This window comes from Artemia sp. Qi Xiang Cuo, chromosome 2, assembly GCF_049724085.1.
Source record: "Artemia sp. Qi Xiang Cuo chromosome 2, ASM4972408v1, whole genome shotgun sequence".
Classification (NCBI taxonomy): Eukaryota; Metazoa; Arthropoda; class Branchiopoda; order Anostraca; family Artemiidae; genus Artemia; species Artemia sp. Qi Xiang Cuo.
The window spans coordinates 19121823-19143775 of NC_142795.1; the positions used below are offsets into that span (position 1 = coordinate 19121823).

Sequence of the window (21953 nt, forward strand, 5' to 3'; positions counted from 1 at the left end):
TTCGTGGAACAACACGGAATTGAAAAATTAACTAATCATCATTAACATATGATCTCATTATGATTGTCCGTGATGCCCACCAAGGATTCATATACCAAAAGAAGAATATTTGGTAGCATGAAACAATTTTTCAAACAAAAATATCTTTCAGGGTAAATCTCCACCATATTTCACGCACATTGAAAAACACACATACTTACAGTTTAAATTATTGAAACCTGAAGTATAAAACAGACATAAAAAACAAACAAAAAGAGCTGAATTCATCTGCCACTAGCAAAAACAAACGCTTCTACAGTGTTGTGAAATTAGCACCAGAAAAGTTTTCTTTTCCTGAATTTCTTTCTTTGCAAAATGCAACAATCACAAAATTAAGAATTAAAAGAATTACTGTAGCTGTATTGCTGCAAGCCACTTTTTCGTGAAAATGCTTCGAGAAAAAAAGAGCTCATTAAGTGTGTTTGGTTTCGAAGCAAACATAATTTTCAAAAAAGTTATATCGTCTCCTCAGTAAAAGGAAGGCATTCTGCCTTTCTTAATATTCATTTAGATTATACCCCATTCTGGGGGAGTTTAATTCGTCTTTCTAAAATTATGCAAATTCTTTTATGCTAATACTAATTATGAGCAAAGAAAATTAGTACATTTCGTATATTTAGAATCAGCATAAATTTTATATTTTTGTTGCTTATTTTGTAAGCAAGACTTTGTTTTGTAGAGTTTGGTTTTCTATTGACAAAGGTATTCTTCACTTACAGTTTTTTACTGCAAGATGTTTGATTTTAATCTAATGCTCTCTTGGGTTTGGACGAGGCTACTACCCCCTTCTTCAATCTCCAATTTTTACATTCAAGTTTAATGTTCGTGTAATAGAATTTGGGAATGATCATCACCCCTGAAAAAATACATCCCTCCAAAGTTTAGGAGGGTCGCTTGAAATATAAAAAATTAAGTATGGGTCATTATATCCATTATTTACAAGGCAAAATATTTGAACAAATCTTTTTTATAGGAATGTTTCCGATGGATGCCGGCAGATGGCAGAAAGGCAATGCTCCACAGGGAACAATGGGATATTAAACAATTAAAATAATTAGGAAAATAAGAAACATTACCATTTCAACCTCAGTGGAAATAAAGCTCGTGCCAGCACTGGCTCTCCACTCCAGGAAATTTCCCCGGTGGCACTCATGATACCCCCACCCCTTTGCCCCTCACGTTTTGTGACTATGCAAGCATCTCCGGTAAGCATGTTAATGTAATGTTTTACATTCCAGAGAAAAATATTGTCTAAAATAAGAGGGGTGCCATCACCCCGAAGCATCCATATAACAGGCGTATTCCAATAATATTCCCGAGAAGCAAGCAGAATTAGAGGATGAAGAATGTCTCAAACGCATTTCAACTCTTGTTGATAAAAGAGCATTGTCAAGTGCTGAGAACTATTTTGTGACCAAGATGGTCCCAGGATTGCACAAAGCCTCCATTCGGCTGGAGGTCTCAGGGACTTCTTGCTGTCCAGTTCTAAGTCGGCTTAAGTGCTTCTGTGTGCACTTGAGAAGATGTGTTGATCCTCGTCCTGTACTGGTTCTGGAATCTTTGCTTTTCCTGAGACCAAAATAATTTCAACGATTTAAAGAATATGAAACTTACAACTTGGAATGTTACGACATTAAAAATGACTATCGTATAAACATTTTGACTGAAAAATTCAGACGCTTCAACTGGACTTATTAGGAATTTCAGAAGCTCATATCCCAGGGTAGGAAATATGAAATTGGGTGGTATAGAATTTATTTACCCAGGCAGGAACGATGGGATATGTAGATCAGGAGTAGGGCACATGATCAAAAGGGAAGCTGCTAAGTCCTGCTTAGACTGGGAAGGTATTAATAATACAATTCTAATCCCTGATTTTTGACTAAAAAATGCAGAGTATCAGTCATGGTAGTATATGCCCCTTTAGAACCGACTGACGGACGACTCAGATGAATTTTACTTAGAGTTACAAGAACAAATAGACAGCGACCCAGGTAGAAATATGGCGTTTTCATTAGAAGATTTTAACGCCATGATTGGTAGAAATAGGGATAGACGGTATCCTGGCCTAGACAAATTTTGTGTAGGAATAGAAAACCGTAATGGCTACAGACTGCTGCAATTTTGTAAATATAACAATCTAGTTATAACCAATACAGTATTTGGTCATAAAATGGCCCAAAAGTTTACATGGTTTTCACCTGACGGGAAAACAGTTAACCTTATTGATCATGTAAACCAAAGACTTGCAGGACCAATATAAGATACTAGTGCATATAGAAGTGTTGTTATTGATATTGAAAGTAAAGATCACCATTTAGTAGTGTTTAGGGTTAATTTAAAGCTGAAATTTCAGAAGGGTAACTAACTTCCAGGAAGCTATGACGTTGGCAGACTCCAGGATGAGAATTTGAGAGAAAATTTCCAGGAACAGTTGAAAACTAAATTGGAGGGTCTGAAATTTGACAATGTAGAAGATGGACGGAGTAATTTTAGGAAAATAATTTTGTAAAGTTGCTGATTGTTTTTTAGGGAAGAAAGTTAAGAACGCAGCTAGGTATATAACTGAAAAAGCTTTGTTTAATAGAAAGGAGGAGCGGTTAGTGCAAGAATTATCTGAGTGACAGATCATATGAAAATAAGAGGAATGTAAAGAAAGTGGAGATAGTATGAACTGATGAGGTTTGAAGCGGAGGTCACAGGTAAAATTGCCTGGGATCTGGAAGATGCAGCTAGACGGCATAATAGTAAAATATTGTAATGGCATATCAATAAATTGAGACGGAGTAGTCAATCTGGACTTTTTCCAGTTAAAGATAGGAACAATGCCACAATTAGTGTTAAGGAAAGAGTTAAAGAGAGATGGGCAGAACATTTGAGAATGTGCTAAACCAAGATAGAGTTACAAGAAAACATATAGAGGAGAATGAAAAATTTTGCGACACCTTGGATATGAAAGAAGATTTATTCTGTGAGGGAGAATCAGTGACAGTAGTAAAAAGATTAAAATGATAAGGCCCCAGGTATTGAAAGTGTGTTAAATGAGTTTCTTAAATATGGTGGTTATGAGGTTAGAAATAGGCTACTAAAGATTACGAATATGATTTTTGAAAAAGGGGAAGTAAATAGCGTTTTTAGGAAAAGCCTCATTAAGCCCCCTGTATACGAAAGGTGATAAGAGTGATTGTGGGAATTATAGAGGCATTAGCCTGGTTTTTTTAGGTAGCAAATTTCTTAGATTGATGATAATTTTTAGACTTAAATGTGCCGTAGACAAATTTTTAAGAGAAGAACAGTTGCGGTTTTAGGAAGGATATTGGATATTTCGACTAAATTTTCACTCTTATTTTAATAATTGAGTAAGGCCAGAGTCATGAAACAGCTTTACTGCTCAGTTTTATAGATTATGACCAAGCGTATGATTCAGCTGATAGAAGAGCTTTACGGATAAGACAACGCTCATGTCTAAACTGAGGGAGGTTCTGGAGGGGACGTATCTCTGGATGGATGCTAACCGACTTGTTATTAATGTTGAGGAATCTTGCGTTCAATTTTTTTCCCGGGTTGGAAGTGCCCATCCGGAGATATGTGGTATCCAGACATCCAGAGGTGTGATTAGTCGGCCAGAAAAGAATTTTGCAAAATACCTAGGAATCCTTCTCGATGAGAACCTATCATTCGTGTTCAAGCAGCAGAGTTGAAGCTATCCCGGAATTTTGGAATAATAAAAAAACTGAAAAGCACTTTGCCGCAGAAAACGCTGGTCCTCCTGTACAATGCTCTTATAAAACACCATTTACAGTATTGTGCAATGATCTGGCAATCAAATTTTAAATCCCACCTGCGAAAACTGAATTCGATTCATCAACGATGCCTGATATTAATTGGAAAAAATGAAGAGTACTTGTCATTAGGGTCCCTGCATCAATTATCATGCTTGACATTTGTGTTCAAGTTTTTAGCTGGAGAGCTAACATCTGCGTTTAAAAGATTATTTCGACCTATTTCAGACCAGCATAATTTGCATACCCGATCATCATCAAACCTGCAAATACCCCTCACCCTGACCATGTGATCAGATTTTGCTCCTAACGTAGCTTGTGCAGAGATATGGAACCTGATCCCAGAAGAGCTGAGAGGTAGGAGCTCCCTCGCATCATTAAAAAAAAGAGTAAAAAATCATTTGATAGCATTACAAATGAATAGTTAATAAATTAAAAAAAAAACAAAAACTAGAATTAAATGTGAGCAGTAAATTTAAATTACAAATGTATGATTTTTAAATATGACGGGGTGGTTTCCCCTGAGGGTAAGGAACGGGAAGGTAGTAGTTTTAGTTATTTGGTAAATGAGGGGTATGGTTGTGTCTGAGATTAGGAGCGGTGGCCATTCTGCGTATTATGTTAAATTGTAATGATTTTGGTTCTCGGCGTCCAGGAATGGACTGAGTATTTTGATTATGTGTGATTTATTATTTTCATTTGTTAATAAACCCATTGAACATTGAACTAGTGAAAGTCTTATGCTTGTATGGTGCACCAGACAAATACATTAAAGTGATTAGTGCAATGTACGAGAATAACAGTGTTGCGGTTAAGGTTGGAAATGAGGTTAGTAGCTTTTTTCGTAGTAAATGAGGAGTCAAGCAGGGTTGTGTTCCATCCCCATTTTTCTGTATTATTTTGATGGACTTTGTTTTAAGGAGCACAGGAAAGGCAATGAGAGAAAACGGAATCAAATGGGAAACTTTCCTAGACTTAGATTATGTTGATGATTTAAGCATCCTAGATGAAAGCGTGAGGAAAATAAATGAGCTTTTAGAGGTTTTGGGAGTTCAGGGTGAAAGAATAGGTTTTAAAATTAATTTTAAGAAGACTAACTCGATAAGACTAGGAATAAGTGAAGAGGATAAGGTGACGTTGGGTAACAAAAAGATCGATCAAGTAGACAGCTTCACCTACCACGGTAGTATTATTAGTAAAGATGGTGGGTGCAGTGAAGATGTTAAAAGTAGAATTAGAAAGTTTTTAAGAATAGGAAGATAAGTCAGCGAATCAAGATTAGGATATTGGAAGCAACAGTCCTCAAATATGGTTCTGAAGCACGGGCGACCCAAAAAACATAGGAAGATTTTCTAGATGTATTCCAGAAAAATTGCCTCCGGATTGTTTTGGTTACCTGACTGACTAACCCTATTTCAAACAGTAGGCTGTACGAAAAGTGTGGTTCAATTCTGCTTTCTAGGGTTATAATGAGAGAAGAGTCGAGATAGTTAGGGCACATTCAGCGGATGAAGGATGACAGATTGTCAAAGATTGTCCAATTCGGCCAACCGTCTAGGGCTAAACGGAATGCAGGTCGTCCTCCGTTGGGATGGGAGAATACCGTAAGGAAATATATAAGGAAAATAGGAACTTCCTTGGTGGTTGTAAGGAGGGGGGCTTTGAAGAGATTGGGATGGAAGAGGAGCCTGCTTAGCTGTGTTGGCCTCGGGTGGCTTAGTTCTCAGGTGAGTTGTTATTCGTAGTAATAATTATTATTGTGAACCTTCTTCAGTGTTTAAAGATCCAGCAATAACAAATTTAGCTCGTAGTTACTTATTTCATTAGACGTGTACAGAAATTGTAAAAGCATTATGTTTTTTTTTGTTAATAGTTGTTTGACTCAATATCTCCTTTCCAATGAACACTTATTCGAGTCAGTCAATTTGATTTCTGGCAGTAAAATATGTACAAGTATACGCGTTGAATAGTATGGATTAATCTGGGGAGCAAAGAAGCTACAATTTCTTACCTGATGGTTATTGGACGTGCTAAATCAAATAATTGAGCCTTTTATGTTGTTTTTTTTGCAATTTCTCCGATAACCTTTTTTGCAACGGAGTCACTTACAAAAATCATTATTTTAATGACAAAAGTCTGTCGAACTCGACATTTTCTTTCAAATATACATAACAATGTTCCTTGGTTTGAATTTGAAAATTGAAACTGTAAAAGCAAATTCATGTTTAGCGTACTCGCCATTTTGGATAACCTGGACATGGTATTTAAAGTGAATAGAAATTAAACTAAAAAATACCTTTCTTAAAGAGAAGTAAAGAGCAACACTGGAACTTCAAAATAACAATAACCAATATGGAGGGTACACTCTTCAAGCAACAGCTGTTTTTGCTTAAGTTTGACTTTTCCCCCCAATTTTTCGAAAACGAATATTGTAGTACAAGAGGAATGGGATAAAAAAAAATTTTTGGGAGGTGCCCACGAAGGGATGGCTTTATTGGTATGCATTATTTTAAGCAGTGTTCAGCATCAGTATTTTGAAAGGCAATCAGAAATAACAAAACAAAAAAAGTCGCACTATTACCGACTGAGATTGTATTTTGCATAACATATTCTTTCAATAAATCTGCTAGAACTTAACCACAGTGAGTAGGGGACCTTAATGACAGCTCCCCTCATATAGAGAATATTTTCCGTTCGTTCAATATTACTGTTTAGCTCTATTGTTAGTTTTTTAAATAGATTTAGATTCGGAAAATAGTACTACTCTGAGTTCAGGAGGAAAGAGCTAAAATTCTTCGTTTTAAGGACTCTAATCAAGTTGAAATGAGAAATTGATTGTTTGATTTCCCAGCCCAACCTATTTACAAAATTAAATAAAAAGCAATTTTTTTCAGCTGAAAGTAAGGAGCAACGTTGAAACTTAAAAATAACAGAAATCATTCTGTGAATGAGGAGGTTATCCCTTCCTCAACCCTTACTCTTTACCCAAAAGTCTTAAATTTATAATTACTTCTCATCCAAATTCAACGGCTCTTTTATTTGAGTATTCTTAAGAAAAAAAAAAAAAAAAAAAAAAAATCTAAATTTAGCGTGAAAAGCAAGGGTTCCAGAAGGGGCCGCCCTCCTCATATACTGTATAATTTCTGTTTTTTTTTAAGTTTAAATGTTGCTCCTTATTTTCAGTTAGAAAAAATAACTTGTTTTTGTATTTAATTTATGATCGTTTTATAATCATTCCAAGAAATACTCCTCCCTTTGTAAAATGTCCTCTGAAAAACCCCACAGGAAACTTTCCTCCCCAACAAAATCATTCCCATGGAAAATCTCCCAACATAAAATCCCCAACTCCCCCCCCCAAAAAAAAAAATCTTTACTTTGTGTGTACATAAATAATCCAAATCGCAAAGGGAAAGGACTTGCAGCCCTTTCCCCAGTATGTATGGGGCTTTTCATCATCCCCAAGGCATAAAGACTTTTCAACTATTCTGAATTGACCATCTCAAAATTTTGATCGAACGTCTTTCGGGAAAAAGAGGCTGGATGGGGGGATAGTTTCCTCCAATATTTTTCGTGAAGTTACGTATATTTTTTACTAATAAAACGTTCGTAAATAAAATTAAACAACTTTCGAGAAAGCCATTTAGCCAATACAAAGTAAAACTAATATGCAAATTTCGTTTTAATTATTCAAGTACGGTGAGCCAAAATCGTAACCTGCATTAATTCAAAAACGTTCAGAAATTAAATAAAAAAAACAAGTTCTTTTAACTGAAAGTAAGGAGCGAGATTAAAACTTAAAACGACCAGAAATTATTCCGTATATGAAAGGGGCTGTCCCCTCCTCAACGCCTCACTCTTTATGCTGAAGTTTGACTCTTTCTCAGAACTCTATTTTTTAGAACAATAAAAAACTTTAGCGTAAAGAGCGAGGCGTTGAGGAGGGGACAGCCACTTTCATATACGGAATAATTCCTGTTCGTTTCAAGTTTTAATGTTGTTCCTTACTTTCAGTTAAAAAAAACTTGTTTTCTTTTATTTAATTTGCGAACGTTTTTGAATTGATGCAGTTTTAATTTTGGCTCACCGAACATGAATAATTAAGACAGAATTTGTATATTAATTCTACTTTTTTTTACTAAATGGCTTTCTCGAAATTTTGTTCTGACGTAACTTACGAATTAACTTACGTAACGAACCTCTATATTTGTATGTTTTATTACGTATATAAGGGAGTTCTCCTCCTAGTCAAAGCCTCGCTCTTTACGCTAAAGTTCGAATTTTGTTCGAATCACAAACCCATGAATCACAAAGGCCGGTTAATTAAAATAGACAGCTCTTTTGAAAGTACTAAAAAAAAAATTTAGCGTAAAGAGCGAGGTATTGACTAGGGGGCAGCCCCCCCCCATATACGTAATAATTTCTGTTCGTTTTAAGTTTCAATGTTGCTCCTTACTTGCAGTTGAAAAAACTTGTTTTTTTATTTAATTTCGGATCGTTTTTTAAATAATGCGGAGAAATCCGGCACCCCCTTTCATAGAAATGTCACTTCCCCCAAGGAAACATCCTCCATGGAAAGATCCTCCCTCTTAACCTCCTCCCTCCCCACCAAAAAAAAATTATCCTGAAAACGTATGTATACTTCCCATTAACCAATAGTATATGTAAACTATGGGCAAAGTTCATAACTTGCAGCCCTTCTCCCGGAAGCTTTGGGAGATTAAGTCATCCTCAAAGACATATTTATTAAAAGTTTCGACTATGCTGAACAAAATGGCTTTCTCAAAATTTTGATTGGGTGACTTCGGGAAAAAAATAAGCGTGGGAGGGGGCCAAGTTGCCCTACAATTTTTTTTGGTCACTTAAAAAGGGCACTAGAACTTTTAATTTTCGTTCGAATGAGCCCTCTTTAGATATTCTAGGACTAATGGATCGATACAATCATCCCTGGGAAAAAAATAATAGTAATAAACACGCATCCGTCATCTTTCTTCAGGCCAAAAATACAAAATTCCACGTTTTTGAAGATAGGAGCTTGAAACTTCTATAAAAGCTCTGATACGCTGAATCTGATGATGTGTTTTTCATTAAAATTCCGTGACTTATAGGGGTTGTTTCCCCCTTTTTTCGAAAGTAAGTCAAATTTTCTCAGGCGCGTAACTTTTCATGGATAACATTAAACTTGATGAAATTTATACTTTTGAAATCAGCCAAAAATATGATTCTTTTGATGTATCTATTGGTATCAAATTCCGTTTTTTAAAGTTTCGGTTACTATTGAGCCGGTCGCTCCTTACTTACAGTTCGTTACCACGAACTGTTTGAAACATTCAACTGAATGAATTTTTAATTTTTAGAATTAGCATAAATGTCCAATTCTTTTGATATAGCTACTGATGTAAAATTTCCATTTTTTATAGTTTAGGCTACTACTGGGCCGGCTCCTTACTTATACTTCATTACTACAAAATGTTTGATAATTATTTTTGGCCAGTATGATATTGCCACTTGATGAAATTCATATTTTTTGTCAAGTGTTTTTTTTTTACTTGATATGTACCTTCAAAAAAAAAATTATTTAAATTTATCAATTTGATTTGTATTAAAAACGTTTTCAAGTATCAAACAGTTCGTGGTAACGAAATATAAATAAAGAGCGACCCGGCTAAATAGTAACCAAAACTCTAAGAAACGGAAATTTGATACCAATACATACATCAAAAGAATCAAATTTTAATGCTGGTTTCAAATATATAAGTTTCATCAAGTTTAGTCCTACCCATCAAAAGTTACGCGCCTGAGAAAATTTGCCTGATTTTCAAAAAAAAGGGTAAAACACCCCTAAGGGTTGTAGAACCTTAATGAAAGTCACACCATCAGATTTAGCGTATTAGAGAACCCTATCGTAGAGGTTTCAAGTTCCTATCCACAAAAATGTGGAATTTTGCATATTTTGCCAGAAGTAAGATCACGGATGCGTGTTTATTTTATTTTTTATTTTCCCCAGGGGTGATCGTATCGACCCAGTGATCCTAGAATATCGTGGGAAGGCTCATTCGAACATAAATTAAAAGTTCTAGTGCCCTTTTTAAGTGACCAAAAAAATTGAGAGCAACTAGGCCCCCTCCCACGCTCTTTTTTTCCCAAAGTCACCCGATCAAAATTTTGAGATAGCCATTTTGTTCAACATGGTCGAGAATATATTAGCTATGTCTTTTAGGATAACTTAATCCCCCAGATTCCCCGAGGGGAGGGCTGAAAGTTATGAACTTTACCCAATGTTTACAAACAGTATTGGTTATTAGGAAGTATACAGACGTTTTCAGTGGGGAATTTTTTCTGGTAGTGGAGGGGATCGGGGGTTGTGTGGGTGGATCTTTCCATGGAGGAAGTTTTCATGGGGGAAGGAACATTGCTATGAAAGGGGCACCAGATTTCCCAGCATTATTTAAAAAACAATCAGAAATTAAATAAAAAAAAAGTTTTCAAATAAAAGTAAGGAGCAACATCAAAAATTAAAACGAACAGAAATTAGTACTTATATGATTGGGTTCGTCCCCTAATCAATACCTCGCTCTTTAAGCCAACGGTTTTTTAGTACTTTCATAAGAGCTATTTATTCAAATTAACGGCTTTTGTGATTAAGAGGTCATTTTTAAAGAATTGGAACAAAATTCGAACTTTAGCGTAAAGAGCAAAGTATTGACTAGGGGGCGAACACCTTATTATACGTATTAAAAATATATGAATACAGAAGTTCGTTACGTATGTTAATTCGTAAGTTATGTATATTTATTACTAGTAAAAACGTTCGTAAATAAAATTAAACAGCTTTTGAGAAAGCTATTTAACCAAATAAAAGTAAAATTAATATGCAAATTTTGTTTTAATTATTCAAGTACGGTGAGCCAAAATCAAAACCTGCATTAATTCAAAAACTTTCAAAAATTAAATAATTTTTTTTAACTGAAAGTAAGGAGCGACATTAGAACTTAAAACGAACAGAAATTACTAAGCATATGAAAGGGGCTGTCCCCTCCTCAACGTCTCGCTCTTTACGCTAAAGTTTGACTCTTTCTCACAGCTCTATTTTTTTAACAATAAAAAACTTTTAATTAGCTAAGTCGACTTAGCTAAATTAGCTAAGTCGACTAATTGAGCTTTTACATCTTCACATGTATCCATTTCTTAAATAAATATTTTTGTTAATGTGGCACCGTACCTTGGTGAAATTTGTGTGAAAAATTTATCTTTGAAAAGATGATAATATGAAAAGACAGCAAATTGTCTCAAATTGTCTGCGGTTAGAAGACAAGCGACAACGAGAATCCATATATAGAAGCCTGCCACGTGCCGTGCCGGGGTCCAGCGGCGAAGCCGCCAGGCTCTCGGTACTATATACATATATATATATATATATATATATATATATATATATATATATATATATATATATATATATATATATATATATATATATATATATATATATATATATATATATATATATATATATATATATATATATATATATATATATATATATATATATATATATATATATATATATATATCCTTATAAGTGAGCAATAATTGTGTATATATTTTTTGAAGGCTACTGAACTCAATATTTAATTTCAAGCATTACTTAAGTTTACTAATCTGAGTTTTAGCAAAATAAAATTGCGGTAAAAAGTGTGAAATAGTAGGGTAGCGAAAAAGGGGTTTTATAGCCCAAAATGAAGGGGCAAAAGAGCAGAAGATGCAAATAGAGGTGTTTTTAGACAAACCAGTTTGGATGACCAAGGATTTGACTGTTTAGTTTTATCCATTTCTCTAATAACTAGTCAAATTTGCCTAATTCGCCTAATTTACTTTTAAATGAGCAACTTCTTAAATTTCTGCGACATCCCGTTCTTTCACTGATAATTAAATGAAAAAACAATTTTTTTAACTGAAAGTAAGGAACGACGTTAAAACTTAAAACGAACAGAAATTATCCCGTATATGAAAGGGGCTCTCCCCTCCTCAACGCCTCGCTCTTTACGCTAAAGTTTTTTATTGTTTAAAAAAATAAAGTTGTGAGCAAGTCAAACTTTAGCGTAAAGAGCGACACCGTACATGAATAATTAAAAAAAATTGCATATTAATTTTACTTTTAATTGGTTAAATGGCTTTCTCGAAACTTGTTTAATTTTATTTAGGAACGTTTTTATTAGTATTAAATATACGTAACTTACGAATTAAGTTACGTAACGAACTTCTATATTCATATATTTTTAGTACGTATATTAGGGGGTTCGCCCCTAGTCAATACCTTGCGCTTTAAGCTAAAGTTCGAATTTTGTCCCAATTCTTTAAAAAATGACCCCTTAATCACAAAGGCCGTTAATTAGAATAAGTAGCTCTTATGAAAGTACTAAAAAATCTTTGGCTTAAAGAGAGAGGTATTGACTAGGGGGTGAACCCAATCATATACGTAAAACTTTCTGTTCGTTTTAAGTTTTGATGCTGCTCCTTACTTTCAGTTGAAAACTTGTCTTATTTATTTAATTTCTGATCTTTTTCTTTAATAATGATGGGAAATCTGGCGCCCCTTCATAGCAATGTCCCTTCCCCCATGAAAACTTCCTTCATGGAAAGATCCTCCCATATAGTACCATAGTACCATAGGTACTTGAAACCACTACAGTAGGGTTCTCTTATACGCTGAATGTGATGGTGTGATTTTCATTAAGGTTCTCTAACTTTCAGGGGGTCTTTCCCCCTTTTTTCTAAAATCAGCCAAATTTTCTCAGGTGCTTAACTTTTGATAGGTAAGATTAAACTTGATGAAACTTATATATTTGAAATTAGCATTAACATCGGATTCTTTTGATGCATCTATTGATATCAAAATTCCGTTTTTTAGAGTTTCGGTTACCATTGAGCCGGGTCGCTCCTTACTTACAGTTCATTACCACGAACTGTTTGATAGAGTGGATTAAGATACGTCATGTTCAACGGCGGCCACAGGATAGGGGTCAAGATGGTTTGAGACCCAAAGAAGAAAAAAATTGGATGGATTTTCAATCCGTAATATTTATAATCCCCCTACACATCTACCCTGAATTTAATAGTTTAAAATATTACTAAAATATAATACCAGGAAACTATGGTTGATCAAATTTTTCTACCTGATATTCAAATTTTTCCTAAAATTCAAGTTATGATCTAATATGTTAGTTCTTAAGCAGAAAAGCAGAAACATCTTTTAAATATCCCTATGAAAAATCATAGTAAATTACGTCAATTAATGGAAAAAATATTTTCCGAAAAAAAATGCGCAAAGAATAGCAAAGAGCCATGGTAATAATTAAAACAAAATAAATAAAATACATATTGAACCGTAGTTTTACTTCTCAGATATCGTCTTTATCTACCAAATAAAGAATATTTTTAGAAAACAAATATACCCGAGGAAAAAAGACTTCTGTCGGCAATGGACTAAAAAAGTGTTTCCACGTAGAGAAACACGGAAAAAAATTAGTGGAAAACGCAATAGCTTCAAAGCGAGCCTCTACAAATCAATTTGGGGGAAATGTCACTCCCATTTCATATTAAATCAAAGTGTGTCTTTTCATCTTTATTGATGAAAAATCCAAGGCGCGATTTTCAACTTTCTTTTTTTTTCTTCTCTGAAATTTAATTTGTGTCAGACAGGATAATTTGAAAACCAATCCTATCGATATATTGGCAGAGCTAATCCTCAAATTGTGAATGGAATGAAAGAAACTGTGAACAGAATGAAAATCAAGCAAACTTGAATTAGGTTAGTCGCTTGCAAAGTCAGCTCGTGTTAAGACAAAATAATATTTGATAGAAGAATAAAGCAGGTACATATGATTATTAGCAGAATTAATTTAGGCTTAGAAGAGTATATTTTGATTATTAGGAAGAGTATAAAACTTTTTGTTTATAATTTAATTATTATTCAAAGCATATGAGACATTTACCACAATCTGTCATACTAACGACACCATACCTGTAAAATAAATATGTTAATTTAATATATATGCTTTACTTCCAAATATAACATTTTGTATGGAAATTCTTTGTCTTTCCTTTAAAAATTCGTGGGTCTCTTTTTTCTACCTTCAAAAGTTGTCAGAAAATTAAACTAAAAATATCTAGGTCATGTTTTTTTTTGTATCTCTAGGGACTAGGAATAAGAGCAAGAGAGTTCCAGGGTGGTATAAGTTATTTCAGAAAGGAAGGTGGGGCCTAAAAATGAAAAAAAAATATTCTTTTGTTTCTTTTCATCTGTGAAACTTAGTTCGTGTCATACAAGATAATATGAAAACCAATCCTTTAGCTGTTAAATAAAAAAAACAAAAGCGAGTTTTATCAAATTAAAACAGAGTGACCCTGAAATTTAAAACGAACAGAAGTTATTCTGCATATGAGGGGGGTTTTCTCCTCCTGAAGCCCCGCTCTTTACGCTAATGTTTTATAGTGGTTTAAACATAGTTCTTTTTCCGTATCAAAGGCGCTTGTGTTTAAGCGATTTTTCTTTCAGGATTGGGACAAAAGCCAAACTTTAGCGCAAAGGAGGGGAGAAGGTGTTTATGAGAGAGAAGCCCTCCTCATATACGAAATAATCTCTGTCAGTTTTAATTTTGGTCTTTAATTTCATTTGAAAAAACTTGTATTTTATTTAATTTCTGTTTGTTTTTCATAGCGTACCTAGTTTATCCTAAACACGACGAGGATTACCACCCCTTTAACTGCCGACGGCCAATTCTAGGTTTCTTTCAATTTCTAGCTAGGTATCAAGAGGACCCGCGACTTGAAGTGACTTGGGTACTCTGTTCAATTATTCTAATCGCTTCCTTCAAGAATGCTATTTTGAACATTTCTTATTTGTATTATTATTCTACAGCAAGCACTAATCAATCGACAAGAAAAGAGTCGCGCTATTGAAAAATTAAATAAAAAAAACAAGTTTTTTTAACTGAAAGTAAGGAACGACGTTAAAACTTAAAACGAACAGAAATTATTCCGTATATGAAGGGGGCTGTCCCCCTCCTCAACGCCTTGCTCTTTACGCTAAAGTTTTTTTATTGTTTAAAAAAATAGAGTTGTGAGAAAGTCAAACTTTAGCGTAAAGAGCGAGGCGTTGAGGAGGGGGACAGCCCCTTCATATACGGAATAATTTCTGTTCGTTTTAAGTTTTAACGTCGTTCCTTACTTTCAGTTAAAAAACTTGTTTTTTCTATTTAATTTTTGAACGTTTTTGAATTAATGCAGGTTTTGATTTTGGCTCACCGTACATGAATAATTAAAACAAAATTTGCATATTATATTTGGTTAAATGGCTTTTTCGAAACTTTTTTAATTTTATTTACGAACGTTTTTATTAGTAATAAATATACGTAACTTAGAATTAACTTACGTAACGAACTTCTATATTCATAAATTTTTAACACGTATATTAGGGGGTTCGCCCCCTAGTCAATACCCTGCTCTTTAAACTATCGTTCGAATTTTTTTTCCAGTTCTTTAAACGTGACCTCTTAATCACAATCAGTTGATCAGTTGAAAAACTTGTTTTTTTTTATTTAATTCCTGATCTTTTTCTTTAATAATGCTGGGAAATCCGGCGCCCCCTTCATAGCAATGTCCTTCCATATAGCCCCCGACCCTCTCCTTCCCCCCCCTACCAGAAAAAATCTCCGCTGAAAAAGTCGGTATACTTCCCAATAACAAATACTATATGTTAACATTGAGTAAAGTTCATAGCTTTCAGCCCTCCCCCTGGGGACTTTGGGGGATCAAGTCATCCTAAAAGACATTTTTATCATATTTTCGACCATGCTGAACAAAATGGCTATCTCGATGTTTTAATTAGAGAACTCTGGGAAAAAATTAGCGTGGGAAGGGGCATAGTTAAATTCCATTTTTTTGGTCAAATTAACTGGGCACGAGAACTTTAAATTCACGGTTCAATGAGCTCTCTTGCGCTACTTAAGGAGCGCTGGGTGAATACGATTACCCCGGGGGAAAAAAACAAAAACAAATAAACACACAAATGAACACGCATCCGTGATCTTTCTTCTGGCAAAAAATGGAAAAATCCACATTTTTGTAGATAGGAGCTTGAAACCTCTACAGTAGGGTTCTCTGATACGCTGAATATGATGGTATGATTTTCATTAAGGTTCTATAACTTTTAGGGGGTCTTTCGCCCTTTTTTTCGAAAATAAGCCCAATTTTCTCAGGCGCGTAACTTTTGATGGGTAAGATTAAACTTGATGAAACGTATATATTTGAAATCGGAATTAAAATCTAATTCTTTTGATGTATCTATTGGTATGAAAATCCCGTTTTTTAGAGTTTCGGTTACCATTGAGCCGGGTCACTCCTTACTTACAGTTCGTTACCACGAACTGTTTGATTTAGTTAGAATATACAGAGTAGATCAGGGGTGGATCCAGGACTTTTTTAGGGGGGTCAAAATAGGTTTATCCGATAAACTTGCGTAAGGAGCAAGTTTAATTTACGCAAACTTGCGTTAATTAAGTAAACTACACTACTTTAGACGACGTTAGGGGGGCACCCCTTCGCCCCCTAGATCCGCCACTGTAGTGTATTGTACATTTATCCATTAGGGGAGGTACTCTTTTAGCATTGAGATAAATAAGTATTAATGGTACTATTATAATATACCCCCTACTGCTCAAGTTGTTCATTCATTGACACACTACAAACCAGTTTCTTTAGCTAGCTTATTTCAACTTAGCGTGAGAAAAGACAAAAAGAAGTGACAGAATAGATGGGAAATATATAATTTGGGCTATATATTTACGCACTAAGAGGGCGGGGGTGAAGTATTCGGACAGTCTGAAGTCAGAAAACAATTCTTACTTCATAATATCAGAAGAATTGTAGCTAAAACATTTTGCATGCAGATCCGCTTCACTTTACCTCCACCCTCCCCCTAATGTGCAAATATTTAGCACAAATTTGTTTCTAAAGTATTATATTTTTTGCATATTCGGGTATATTTTATTAGGATTAACCTAACTTCACTCCTTGAGTGGTAGGGGGTATATCATACAAGAACCGTATTAATTATTGTTTAATGGTAGTTTTCAGAATTTAGAGTAACCATTTTCTAAGAATGATCAAGGTGTCACTTTAGGGGTCCCTTTAAGGGGTAAAAATGAAATTAGCGGATGAAGCCATTTGTACATTTGGAATGAAAATAAAAAGACACATTCAGAGGGAAATTCAGTTTCTACCTAGCTAACTGATGGAAAAAAATTCAAAATTTATCAAGATAACGCACTTAGGTGGAGTTTTTCACAGCTCAGAGGGAAGGGGACTCCACATTAACAAACGCTTTCAATTAGCACACCACTCTTTTTAATGGTGTCTTTTCACCATTTATAGATGAATTGCGCGGTCTAAACAGGCCTTTTTGGTAATTTTCACTTATCAAGTTTTAATATTTCTAGAATTAAATTTACGATTGAAAAATAGGATAGTGGATAAGCAACTGTAGCTATTTTTGGCACCAGTTTAATTTATCCTCCCTTCCCTCAGAACAATACACTATAACAACAAATTTACTTCACTCTGCTAAAAATTTTCCATTTTTCAATTATCAGAGATGCTTTAAGTTAAAGCTTGTACCAGGCCCACTCCCTAATGCATGGATAGAGCGCATAGCTATATTCAGAAAGTTTGACTATATTCACAAACGCTAAAGTTTGACTTTTTTCATAATTTTTCAAAAGAGACTGTTTAAACATATTGAATTTGGATTAGAAGTATTTTTAAAAAATTATGACTTTGGTGTAAAGAGCGAAGATTGAGGAAGGGATAGCCCCCTTCACAATAAAATGTTATTGTGAAAACAAATTTATAGAAATTTCAAAAAAGATCCTGAAACATATAAACAAACTTTTGATGCGTTTTCCAAAGTTTTCTTTTGTAAGACACCCTCTCAAAAATACTCCCCCCCTCAATAAAAATCCTAGATACAGCCTTGCTGAAAACCTCGAAAATGGTGTCAGATCGAAATGAAAAGTGCACCATTGGAATTGCCATGGTCTAAAATGCCAATCTTATTCCAATGGTGCAATTTTCGTCTTACCGATCAGCTCTACTCAACTGTTCAAGTCCAAGAAGCAAAAATAACAAAAGCATACTTTTCATGAGAAGTTCAAATTTCTTTGCAGCATGGCAACAGAAAAACTGTAATTATAAATAAATAAAATTCCATAAATTATATTAACTACACATCTTCAATTCTTTTGGTATTCTTCAGTTTTATAAAATATGCACACATTTCATCTAGCAAAATATTTAGTAAATGACTTTTTACAATTTTTCGAATCCTTAGGGATGCCAAGGATACTATTCCCCTTGGACTGCATGTGATAAAAAAGCAGATTTTTTTAAGGCAAAGTCTAAGAAGGTGGGACGAAAGCTTTATATTTAATGCCCTAGTTTAACAAAAACTGTTGGTGAGTTCCATGATTTGTCTAACTTGGATAAAGATCGTTTATTCTTTGTATTTTTCAAAACTAAAACATTTTTTTTATACTAAAAATTTTAAATAAGTAAGTTTTTCTGAAGGAAGTAAAGACTGAATTTAAAACTTAAAACAAACAAGAATTACTGCTTCACAGTTTATGCGACATATATCTGAAAAACTGTTTCAATTAAATTGACTCATGATCTTTCCCTGTGTTCGAAGGATTTTGAAAATTTAGCGCCTTCCTCATCCGAACGGTGCACTTCTCACTTTCATCCGACACCATATTTGAGGAATTTCCAGCTCTTTTTTGATATCTCCGCGAGTCTGTTTTGGTAATAAACTGTTACTATTAGGATGAACCGGACAAATAGTTTCTTTTCCTGTTTTAGCACTAACGATAAATTTTCTTACAAGACAATTTTTTTTAATACGTTTTTATACTTTTAGTTACTATGGGCCATGATTCGCTCTTTAATAGTTGCAGCTACTGCTACAACCATGAAATTCAAGTGTATTGAGGCCCTGATTTGAAAAGTTCTGCCAATTTCCAAAACATAAAACAGACGGGTATTGCATAAAAGCAGTATAAATAAAAAACTTCTTAAGAATTAATCAGTGAATAAAGAGCATTTCAATTGAGTCAACTTTAATCAATTCTGAGAAAACGGGTTGAGTCACATTTTTCATTTGTATGGTAAAGTTAAGAAGGGTTGAATTGAATGGGGTTGGCTTTAATGGGGTTTAGTTGTAGAAAGTTGAATTGTGTGAGAGCCCGAATGTCATCTCCTTTCTAGCAGGTATCTCATATCTTGGGTCGGAATAATCTTGCTTTATTCAGGAGGCAGCCTGATGCAGAGTCTTCAATGTAACGAAGCCTTGCTGAGAAATACACTTGAGCTCAGGTTAAAGATTTAAAATGGAACAAATTATATTAAAAACGGGTTAAACTTTTAATAAGACACTTTTATGAGTTAATACTGGTATGAACAGAGGTGGAAGACCTTTTTCTATATTTATAGATATTCACTAATCATTCGATACAGTTGATTTTCAAACGCTACTAAGTCGGATGGAGTCGTTACGTGTCAGCAGAAAGTTTTTTGAAAGTTATCTCATAGAGAGATCCCTCAAAATAGTGATGGATCATGTGAGCTCATCAGCATTTCCAGTGAGGTGTGGAGTACCACAAGGGCCTGTGTTAGATCCACTGCTTTACCTCATCTCCATTGATCTCATGCGTTTTCACTTGAAAGATGTGTGTCTTACCTTGTTTGCTGATGATACCGTTTTAACTGTGTTTACCTAATCTGTGAAGGAGCTGGTGGGAAAAGCGAGCCTTGGATTGGAAAGGCTGTAAATTTCCACTTCATTAAGTCTATTGTGTATAAATGTTTGCAACACATTTTAACGGCGTTCTTTAGAGTTGATACCCCGCAGGATGTGTCTGGCAGTTTTATGTGGGAAACCAGCTCAACAAGTTGATCATCTCCGCTACCTTGGTTTTTATCTTGATTGCAACCTGGCATGGAAATGTCAGAGTGACGCAATTTCATCAAAAATTGCCCGTGGGGCTTGCATACTTTGAATTCCGCAGCACGTTCTCTTTCAAAGGATACTTCTATAGATTATTCGTAGGTTTATCCATACATCTCCTACGGCTGCCTCCTATGGAGCAGTAACTTCTTATGCACATATAGAAGAGTCCAAGTTTAAAAAAATAAAGCTGTTAGACAAATCAGTAAGTAGGTTCAGGATGTACATGACACCTGTGCTTGTTTTAGATCCCTGAAGCTCCTTAATCTAGGTCAGATAAGAGATTACCAAGCGGCAGTATTTGTGTTTCAATGTATGACTTCTTTAACCCCTGATGTTTTTAAGACTTTTTTACCAAATTAATAGGGACCTTCATAATTATGGAACTAGGAAAAGTGATTCATTTTACTATGGAAAAGTTCATTTTCAATGGACCACCTGGGTTCATCTATATGGAATGAGCTATCATTGAGCATTATGGCGAATGAACACGTACCTCAGTTTAAATAGAATTTCAAAGATTATATTTTTGGGCGATAAATATTGAATTTTTTTATGGGTAGTAGGGTGGGTAGAGGACAAAGGGTGAGTTGGGGAGGTAAGGGTGGGATGAGAAGGTAAGAGTGGACAGGGGGTTAATGTAGGGTTGATAGGGTAGGATGGGGGAGGGGGAGTTGAGCATAGAAGAGCTATGGAGATTGGATTTTTTTTTCTTTTATACTTTTATTTATCTATCATCATTTTTAATTCAGTCTAATATTTAATATATAGGTTATAGTTTGTTTATTTTGGTTTATTTACAATAGATTTACTTTAATAGTTGACGGTTTTTTTTTTATTGTTTCTTTAATAAGTAAGTAGTTACGTGGACTTTCGTGCGACTGCAAACCCTTAGAGGTTTTATCCAGCGCGAAAGTATTGTTTATTTTATTTATTTATTTGTGAATGTGAAAATAAAAATCTTAATCTTTGAACCTCGAAAGAAAAACCATAAATTTCTTATACTAAGTAGATTGCAAACTAATTTCAATTAAATAATATAAAATATTATCTTTATAGTGAGTATATATTACCAATTACAAATAAACAACTATAATTTATTTTTTATAGCTTATGGCGGATAATACTATGCATCCTCAACAAGATTCTGGTTACTCAAGTTGTATTGGCAGTATAATTGACAGAAATGAACATATACAGGAGCGACTCAATGACTTTGAACCAAATAGAGAAGAACGGATAATAGCTGATGAATCACGAAATATCAGAATAATTGAAATTATTGATGATGAGGATGACGACGGTGCAGAGTTTAAGATTGTTACAGACCTAGACATAAATGATGGAGGATTAGCTGAACTTTGCCTTGATTTACTTCCCCCGCATGAGGATGCACTAAGTGGTGATCACAATAACCCGTCTCTGCTCTTTAGTACGGAACGTAACCCTTTTTTCGGTGCAGTTACTAGTTTTCCGACGCCAGTGCCTTTTCTTGTGCCTTATCCACCTTTTTTTCCATTTTTCCTGCCATATGAGAACGCATATTCACATAGACTTCAAAGTACCGAGACTCAAAGAAGTAAGAAACTCAGCCATTTAGACCCACAGAATCATTTCTATTTCAAGGAATATGTTGATGCCGGTTCACACTCTGATAATTTTCTAAGAAGTATTCCTGTTCATCAGTATGTATTCTATTCTGTTTATATTTAATTTTTTATAACAAACTCTTTTTGTCAAAAATTTACGCGTATTATAGTCAATATTAACACACATTTTTAATACTTAAATTAATTTAAACTTTAAAAGATGTATTCCTGTTCTCCACTACGTAGGCTACGGCATTCAGATGATATTTAATCATTAAGAGATCATTTTTTTTTAATTTTCCGTGAATTAGTACACGTTTGACTTACAACGATTCTTGGAAGTATTAGCCTATTGTTCACAAGTATCCATTGCATTTAGTTGATATTTTAATCCCTTTGAAATACTCGTTTTGACGTAAAAATTTAGCCGTAAATTTATGCGTTTATGTCGTTAACTTGGTCTATGAAGTATTTTCTAAGGAACGG

General features: G+C 34.4%; 1 protein-coding gene across 1 annotated transcript in view; it reads left to right on the plus strand.

The window, feature by feature from the left end:
• The first annotated feature begins 13640 nt into the window (after positions 1-13640).
• The window catches only part of LOC148954976 (uncharacterized), a 137870-nt gene continuing 129557 nt past the window's right edge, over positions 13641-21953 (plus strand). The window contains exons 1-2 of the mRNA XM_089099511.1: positions 13641-13693; positions 20989-21563. Coding sequence (XP_088955637.1) covers positions 20992-21563 — 572 coding nt within the window. The 5' untranslated portion in view covers positions 13641-13693; positions 20989-20991. The remainder of the gene's footprint in view (positions 13694-20988; positions 21564-21953) is intronic.